Below are 10213 nucleotides of genomic sequence, written 5' to 3'. Positions count from 1 at the left end.
TTATATTAATGATGTCTCCGAAGTTCTACGAAGTTTTCACAGAAAAATAAGTTGTTAGAAATCGGCCGCTCTTTGCTGAGCTGTTCCGCGACGAAAACAATGTTGAGCAATGGCAATGTCGAATGGTGACACTCGGTAAGTAATCCTACAATTTTTTGTTTATAGCGTAGTTTATACGGATTATTCCCAAAAAATATATACGTATTTTGGAAATGTTGAGGCGGATTAGTCTAGAATCGATTAATTTTATGGAAGAAAATCTTTCAAACAGCCGTAGTCCGTAAACTTGACACGTGTCGGGTTGTGATTGGAAGGATTCGTAAGAAAGCGGATTCCTAGAGAATGGAACGTATCTCTATCTTGTAGGGGGGTCGACTGTATATATTTGTGTAATTAATAGACCAAGTTCTAACCTGATAGTTAAATTCAATTACTAATATATCATTTCATTAATAATGCAATTTAAATAGAAAAAATAATAATGCAATTTTGAAAATGCATATTAAACAATAATTTTGATTTTTATAATTTTGATTCAGCAGGAAAATGGGCAATTATAAATAGTTAGTTAGTTATTAACTTTTGAATACTTATTAACAAATTTTCATGTACAAGATTTCAAACATAGTTTGTCATTTATGTTCTGAAGATGACATCACTCAAGTGACCTTTATTCATGAACAGACACTTTGTATGCATCTTTGAAATATGTCATGTATAGAACAGTGCAATGTATTCGTGACTATATATTGCATGGGAAATTTCTGCCTTAAGAATTTCAAAATTTTGTGGATGACCTTCATGTATCACACACTGTTCACAAATGGTAAACTATATTGTTTGAAATCTGTAAAATAAACATTAGTGACATTATTGTACAACTTGTCAACATGATATTACTATTTATATAATGATGAACAACATCTAGTTTATTGTTACAAAATAGATTCTATAGTTGCTTACAGAATCTATTTTGTCATCATAATTATTTATGATAAACAAATGAAAACCTAGCAATATGTTAGCAATAAAAAAATTCTGAACCTGTTTAAATCTAAATGACTCCATCAAACAAAATACATAAATGCTAAAATATTAAGGAAACCTTAATATTTTATCATTTATGTATTTTAATATTCTCATCATGCACTTTTAATGTAACAACTTATGGTGAATTTTAATTTTATTACTAATATTTTAAAACATGAAACAAAGTATCCAATGAGAACATAATATTCAGGTAAAAAGAACAAAATAGTCTTAGTCCAGACAAGTGTGGGAAAAGTGATTTATTTCTTCTTTTAATCTTTTTAACTTAAAAATATATACTATCTCTATTACTATGTATGTAATACACTATTTATAAAGTTGTATAGTATTTTAGCAATTTTTAAGAAAGCCTCTAAAAGAAAAAATCATATACTGTAGAGAGGATCAGTTTATGCAAAACATTGTTGAAAGAATTATCAAATCACATTCTACATACAGACTACATAGTTTCATTTGATGAAATGAATATTAAATTTACAAGTTATTTATCATATTCATTTCATCATCATATAATATAAAATTTTTCTGTTCCTTAAGATTAAAAATTAACCCAAAGAGAAGATTTTAATCATATTTTAATCTGAAAAAAATATCTTTATCAATACTAAAAAAATTTCACCAGAAGAGTAGATACTGAAAGCTGAAACAGGAACTTGTTTTAATCAAGCAGTACATTCAATAGAGACAGCATTATTAATTTCAGAATATTCTTAACTTATTAATTTACTTTTTACAGAAAAGTATTAAAAGATTTAAATCTGATGTTATGATGCTAATGAAAAATCCAGTTTATTATTTCATTAATATTTTATCTTGTAAATGTAAACAGAAGTTACATTTACATGTTTTATATCTAATTATTAAATTGATTGAAATCAAGATTTTTAAATGATTCAAAAAACACATAAATTGTACTTACCAATAAAAAGAAAAATCTGATGATGAGAATATCTCAACAGCATAGATATTGAAAGTGTNATTTTGATTTTTATAATTTTGATTCAGCAGGAAAATGGGCAATTATAAATAGTTAGTTAGTTATTAACTTTTGAATACTTATTAACAAATTTTCATGTACAAGATTTCAAACATAGTTTGTCATTTATGTTCTGAAGATGACATCACTCAAGTGACCTTTATTCATGAACAGACACTTTGTATGCATCTTTGAAATATGTCATGTATAGAACAGTGCAATGTATTCGTGACTATATATTGCATGGGAAATTTCTGCCTTAAGAATTTCAAAATTTTGTGGATGACCTTCATGTATCACACACTGTTCACAAATGGTAAACTATATTGTTTGAAATCTGTAAAATAAACATTAGTGACATTATTGTACAACTTGTCAACATGATATTACTATTTATATAATGATGAACAACATCTAGTTTATTGTTACAAAATAGATTCTATAGTTGCTTACAGAATCTATTTTGTCATCATAATTATTTATGATAAACAAATGAAAACCTAGCAATATGTTAGCAATAAAAGAATTCTGAACCTGTTTAAATCTAAATGACTCCATCAAACAAAATACATAAATGCTAAAATATTAAGGAAACCTTAATATTTTATCATTTATGTATTTTAATATTCTCATCATGCACTTTTAATGTAACAACTTATGGTGAATTTTAATTTTATTACTAATATTTTAAAACATGAAACAAAGTATCCAATGAGAACATAATATTCAGATAAAAAGAACAAAATAGTCTTAGTCCAGACAAGTGTGGGAAAAGTGATTTATTTATTCTTTTAATCTTTTTAACTTAAAAATATATACTATCTCTATTACTATGTATGTAATACACTATTTATATAGTTGTATAGTATTTTAGCAATTTTTAAGAAAGCCTCTAAAAGAAAAAATCATATACTGTAGAGAGGATCAGTTTATGCAAAACATTGTTGAAAGAATTATCAAATCACATTCTACATACAGACTACATAGTTTCATTTGATGAAATGAATATTAAATTTACAAGTTATTTATCATATTCATTTCATCATCATATAATATAAAATTTTTCTGTTCCTTAAGATTAAAAATTAACCCAAAGAGAAGATTTTAATCATATTTTAATCTGAAAAAAATATCTTTATCAATACTAAAAAAATTTCACCAGAAGAGTAGATACTGAAAGCTGAAACAGGAACTTGTTTTAATCAAGCAGTACATTCAATAGAGACAGCATTATTAATTTCAGAATATTCTTAACTTATTAATTTACTTTTTACAGAAAAGTATTAAAAGATTTAAATCTGATGTTATGATGCTAATGAAAAATCCAGTTTATTATTTCATTAATATTTTATCTTGTAAATGTAAACAGAAGTTACATTTACATGTTTTATATCTAATTATTAAATTGATTGAAATCAAGATTTTTAAATGATTCAAAAAACACATAAATTGTACTTACCAATAAAAAGAAAAATCTGATGATGAGAATATCTCAACAGCATAGATATTGAAAGTGTCTTTAAAGAAAAAATTTAACAATAATCAGTTTTATATATTAAAATAATATGTATTATTTATACTTTTATATATTAATAAATAGCAAAGAACATTTTTAACGTACTGTTTGTCATTTCTTGTCTATATTAAAAGCATAACAGCCAAAAAATAAATTAAAACTATCCACCCAGGTGTGAATCTACTCAGATGCCTAAGAAGACCTACCCAAGGCACTAAGAAAACATTTACAATTAAAATATAAAAATCGTCACACCGGAAATAGGTTCTAGGAGTATGACTTTTTAACACATCCTGGTGTTAATGTGGTTGATAATATAAAAATGGTTATACAGTATAAAACAAGGATAGAACAAAACAATTTGTTTCATTCATATAATACATATAAAAGCAAAATTACATTTATCATCATTAATTAATTACTTTTTATGTATGTATATTTGAGAAGGATTAAAGTTTAAATTTTAATTTAATATATAAATAGTTTTCATTAGAAAAGATTATATGCACGATAGTTCATTATAATGTGTTTATGTATTGAATATTACAAGAATATAGAAAATCTATTCTACAAATATGATAATTTTTTTTTGTATTTTCTACTTATACTGTATATAAAGCAGTAGAGAACAAAATTATGAATATTTTACCAACATTAATATTGGCAAAATTGATTGGTAAACAATATATTATTGAATGTAGTCATTGAATTATTTCAAAATTTCCTAAATAATTATTGACTCTTTTCACAAGTATCTTTATTCTTTATTTTACTTTAATTAAATATTAATTAAATGTTTATTAAAGATATATTGAGTCTATGCATTTTAATAAACATTTAATTAAAATAAAGATTCTAGTCAAAAGATTCAATAATTATTTAGGAAGCTTAGAAATAATTTAATTACTCATTATTATTGGTAAGCTTTTCAGAATTTTGCTATTTCTAGTGCCTTATACTGTACTTGTTACATTAATCCTATAATATTGCTATCTGCTATAAATATTTGATGAAATGTTGTGCAGGATGTTTGAACAATATAAGGTAAAGTGTTTCCAACTGAGTTGCTCTGAGATTGTTGATGTGAAGTTCTATGCAAAGTGTCTCAACCTGTCAAATCCTTTTTCCATTGGGCCTTTTCAATTCATTAATTTAGTCTTAGAAATCAAATCTTATTGGCATCACCTGAACTTAGATGACATAGCAATACCTGGATTAGTCCCAGTACTTGGTTATATTTAATTAATAATTTGATGATATCTCAATTTTGTTCTCTTGTATCAGTATATCAGGAATTTGTTTATCTTGAACCTTCAGGAATTTCATGAACAATGAAAATGAAATATTTTTAATAATTTTGACAATTGTGGAGACCAGGTTCACACAGTATGTATTTAATGTTACATAGTACTTAGTTCTGTATTTATTCATGTAGTTATTTTAGTATGTGAAATTATATATTGCTGTGAATTTGTTATACATTATTTTTATTTATCGAAATTTAAAATTGAACACTTCATTTGAACTTCTTTGTTCAAAAGAAGTGTTCAATTTTTTCAAAATGAAACTATTACGTACATTATACTAACAAATACATTTTTCTTTTTGAAACATATACAGTAATACCTTGACTTACGCGAACCTGGGGTTACACAATTTTCAAATCTCGTCGATTCGTCTTTTCTTTGAGCACCACGCAACTCTTGATTACTCACTCCCCCCACACTATTGTTCAGCTTGCATGTTCAGATGTGTCACACGGAATTGACGCGTAGCTACAATTTATTTTGTGTTATTTATTTCTGTGTTTGTTATATCTACGGAGATTTGAGAGACTCTACTATGTCATCCAAACGAAGTAGAACTGATTCTTCTGCATCTAACAAGAAAAGAAAAACTATCTTTGGAATGTAAAGTTAACATTATTAAAGACTTTGATACAAAAATGAAAATTTGTGAATTGGCAAAAAAGTTTGATCTACTGGAATCGATGGTCAGAACAATTATAAAAGATAAAGAAAAAATTCTCAAAGCTGTGAAAAAATGCCCAATCTTTAAATTCAAGCATCATTCGTAAACATCACAGTATTATTGCTGAGATGGAAACAATGTTAAAATTATGGTGTGATAATCAAGTAAATGTGAAAAATTGTCCTGTTGATCAGAACACTGTGTGCTCTCAAGCTAAGCTGATTTTTGAGATATTGAAAGAGAGGATGCTGGAGAGGTGGCTAAAGATGAAGAGTTTAAAGCTAGTAATGATTGGTTCAGCCAATTCAAAAGTCGCTGTAATTGGCATAGCATTGCAGAAAGTGGAGAGGCAACAAGTGCTGATAAAGAGGCTATGTCTTACTATCCAGAGAAATTCAAAGCTATGATATATGAAGGTGGCTATATCAGCCAAACCATATTCAACATAGATGAGACTGGCCTGTTCTGGAAGAAAATGCCTAAAAGAACTTTTATCACGCATGAAGAGAAAACCTTTCCAGGTTTTAAGGCCGCCAAAGATCGATTAACAGTGATGGTTGGCGCAAATGCAGCTGGTGATTGAAGTTAAAATCTCTCTTAGTTTATCACTTGGAAAATCCAAGAGCATTGAAAAATAAATCGAAAGCTGGCTTGCCTGTGATTTGGAAATTGAATCGTAAAGCTTGGGTGGCAGCTTCCCTTTTTGAGGACTGGTTTGGTCATCACTTCATACCTGAAGACGAATGTTATTGCCAATCTAAACAAATTCCATTTAAAGTGATGCTAATAATCGACAACACAGGTCATCCCCCTGCAACTTTAACTAATTTTCACCTACGTGTGAAAGTTGTATTTTTGTCACCAAATACAACCAGCTTGCTTCAACCGATGGCTCACCGAGTCATCAAAACATTCAAAGCTTCAAACATTCAAACATTACACAAGACGATCGTTTGCACTATGAGACAAAACAACAAGCTCTCTGTTAAAGACTTTTGGAAACAATTCAATGTTTTATATGCAGTGAGAATCATCGGACAATCTTGGAATGAAGTTTCACAAAAAACTTTAAATGGTGTCTGGAAAAAACTATGTCCTTTTTTTTCACCACTGAAACTCAGGTGGAATCAGTGCCAGAGCCTGATGAAATTGGTAATGTGATTGAAGAAGTTGTCGATCTTGCCAAACAGATAAATTTAGAAGTGGATAGTGATGACATTCAAGAACTGCTGGATTCCCACAATCAGGAACTGACAATTGATGAGCTCATAGAAATGCATGAGCCAAGAGCAAGACATTGAAGAACTTGATTCTTTAGATCCAGTTCAATCAGAAGATTGAACGATGGTTGGAAACTTGACAGAAGGCCTCAGTTCAATTGAAAAGGGGTTACAAATTTTAGAAAATATAGACTCCAAAGAAGAGTGTATTTCTTCTACAAAACGAGAAATAAAGAAATTATTAGCATGCTACGAGGAAATTTTGCAGGAGAAAAAATTTTTGAGCCGTCAGACAAATTTGTTAGATTTTATGAAGCCTTCTACATCAAAATAACTTTTATGATTTTAATAACAGTTTATGATTTTAATAATATAATTTGTTATACATATGTATTATCTAAAATTTTATTAAACATTTTTTTCTAAATTATTGTTTTCTTTAGTCTCCGGCCCCAATTAAAAATAATTTGTATGTATTTATATGCAAAATTATACCCCAACTTACGAAAATTCGACTTACACGATTATCACTCGATCCCACCTATCGCATAAGTTCGAGGTATTACTGTACTGCCAAATGATCTGCTGGATTATTTATCAGGTTATATTAAGGTTAATTTAATAATTAGATTTAATACAATTTGGCTAGAGGTTTAGAGGTTTGCATCCTGCTCCAAGCCAATCTTTTCTTCCAGAATATTATAAATTTAAATTAAAAATTAATTTATTTCTAATTATTAAATTATGAGGTGGCAGCTTAACCATCTACCTCTAGTTGACTTGCTTCATATCTAATTACAGTCAAACCTTGGGTTTTGAATCTGTTCCTAAAAATTATTCAAAAACCAATTTGTTCTAAAACTGAAATAAATTTTCCCAAAGAAACATTATAAAATGGATTAGATAATCTGTTCTTGGCCCCTAAACAAATTTCTTTTACCTTTTTATCTGTATTCCATGCATAAAAATGCCTATAAAGGCAATATATTATATTATCTATATCCATTTTATATATATATTAAAAGCAAAATGTTCCATCATTGTCAACCAAAACTGAAACTAACACTTTACAAAGAAGTGATATAAATAGAGACTTAACTCTAACTGCCTGTATGAAATATAACCAAATTACAGTAATTAAGATATACAACAAGTACTTTAGCCACACTTTCTGAAATATTATGTTTCAATTGATTTGATTTCAATTTTAATTTAAATCACTATCATCTCCTGAATCATTGTGAGCATTTGTCTGTCTATGGGTTAAATCAGTTTCAATAAGTTTTTGAAGGTCATCTTCATCTTGAATATCCTTTATTATTTCTGGTAGTAGTGATGTCGTTGAAAGACCAACTCTGGGTTCAACTCCAAACATAGCTTTGTAAGGCAATTGTTTTATGCCCAAATGATAGGCCTTGTTTTTCATAAATTGTACATACCTCAAGCTTTCTGACCATTTAGTCAATTGGTTATCTTTTAGCCAACAACTGATCATGTTGCTCACGATCTCTCGACAAAGCCCTAACTTTGGCTGTGCTGTAGTTTTCCATGCACTAGCTTAAGTTCTGGCCAAAGACTTGTCATTTCACATATAATATGATTGACGAATTCTCTTCCATTGTCTGACTGCAAAATACATGGGGGCACCTATCATCAAAAATATGTCATTCAAATGGTAGGCTACTTCTTCTGCTTGTTTAAATTCCAATGCACAAGGCAAAATAAACTTGGTCAAGTGGTCTTAGTAGACCATGATAAATTTAAACTTTCCATCAGGTTGAGTCTGAAAATCAATGAGATCCACTTAGCACCTACTGTTCATTCCAGAATGTAAAATTGGTTTAGAAACTAAACCTCTCTTTTCTTTCATCTTTTTTTCCTTGACATGTTACACACACAGATAAATAAAGGTTAATCATCTGTTTTGTGACATTAGCATATTTTAAAGATGTCTCAGCCAATAATCTGTCATGTCTGCCATGTCCGACAGCTCTGTGAGCTGCATCAATAACATCATACAATTCCTCAGCGAGAATGTATTTTATGTTCTCTTCACTACGGGCAACAAGTTTTTTAACAGAACCAATGTTTAAAATTGCAAACCTTTTTAATTGCCTTTGATGATGTGGTGTCTTAATTTGAACTTTTTCAGCCTCTTCTACTTTTAGGATAAGATCTAAGTATTTATCCTTTGTTAAAACATTAAAATGAGATTTTATATTTTCACTTTGCAAAATTTCTTTTAAAAACCGCTTTCTCCATTTTAACTGATCAACTTGAACACTAGACGATGGCTCATCCATAATAACAATATTAAAACAACACAAAACTTTTAAACTAGGTACATCCAAAAAATCAAATTAATACAGCTTCACAAATTGCAAGTAGATACAAGTCATAACACAATTGCACGTAATGAGTGAATTTGCATTTTTCACTGGATACTTTCCCTCTGGTGTTTAAAAATAAAACTATTTTCTCTGGGTCATTTGAATCATTCTTGTGTATTAACAGTAAAGATGAATAGCAATAGAGAGGTTTCTGTTGCATTCCAAATTGAAATTTCAAAGCCATACGGGAGCCCAATATAAGTTTTCATCTATTCCCACGTGAAAAACATATGATTATTTGAAAATTGGTTGGTTATATTTATTAGCTTCTCTGAATTCTGAAAGAGTGGATTAGACTTAAGAATTGGCAAAAGTTTCCCCATTGTCCAGCTTTACATGAAGAAGTTATTCTGTCAATTTTAAAGGATTTTTCCTTAAAGTTTAAAATGCCAGTAATTTTGTGGGGATGTCAGAGCAGATGTTTTTTAACACAAAGGGCACAAATATGTATAGAACAATCTCGCTCATTTGTTTTGATACCACATAATGACGTGTCCTGCTAGCAATAATTGTTCTCTTTCTATAAAATTTCTTGATTATCAGCTATAAGCAACATATATCATATAGTTCATATTTAAAATTTTTTTTTTTTTAAATTCTTGTTTATATGTTTTTCAAATAATCTTAAGAATGTTCCATTTCCTCATTCCATTTGAGAACACTTTAACCTGAGGAAGATCTCCTGTGTAGATCAAAAATGTTTGTGTTTGCATTAAAATATTCTGGAATTGGACTTTTAAGGTTCAGAGGTGTGTTGTTTTTATTACATATATCATTATATCGGACAGTAATATATGATTAATTTTACATTACTAGTTACATACAACCCAGATAAACTATCCATTTTTTAAAAATGCAGCAGCCTCTATAGTTCATGAAAAATGCAAATAGACAACGAAAGCATAATAGAAAGGGGTGCGAGAGGGAAATTCCTGTGTTAACAGGTTCCAACGTGTTTATTTTATCACTTGCAATGAATAAATTAGTTTGACCTAGGTCAAACTAGTTAAGCCTAAAGTATTTAAGATAAACTAGATTGTCCTGGACTAAACTAGTATATCCTGACATGCATAGGATAAACCCATTTGGC

The 10213-nt window shown here is 28.8% G+C and overlaps 1 protein-coding gene across 2 annotated transcripts in view; it reads right to left on the bottom strand.

Moving 5' to 3' along the window:
- Nucleotides 1-10213, bottom strand: part of LOC111627702 (membralin-like) — a 117236-nt gene that overhangs the window by 21340 nt on the left and 85683 nt on the right. For both annotated transcript variants that reach the window (XM_023371321.1, XM_023371320.1), the window contains exon 7: nt 3486-3543. In XM_023371321.1, coding sequence (XP_023227089.1) covers nt 3486-3543 — 58 coding nt within the window. The remainder of the gene's footprint in view (nt 1-3485; nt 3544-10213) is intronic.

The sequence above is a fragment of the Centruroides sculpturatus genome, unplaced genomic scaffold (genome assembly GCF_000671375.1).
Source record: "Centruroides sculpturatus isolate CEXI.00-Female unplaced genomic scaffold, Cexi_2.0 scaffold468, whole genome shotgun sequence".
Classification (NCBI taxonomy): domain Eukaryota; kingdom Metazoa; phylum Arthropoda; class Arachnida; order Scorpiones; family Buthidae; genus Centruroides; species Centruroides sculpturatus.
The sequence above is the reverse complement of the archived record's forward strand: the minus strand, read 5'-3'. Positions and strand labels throughout refer to the sequence as shown.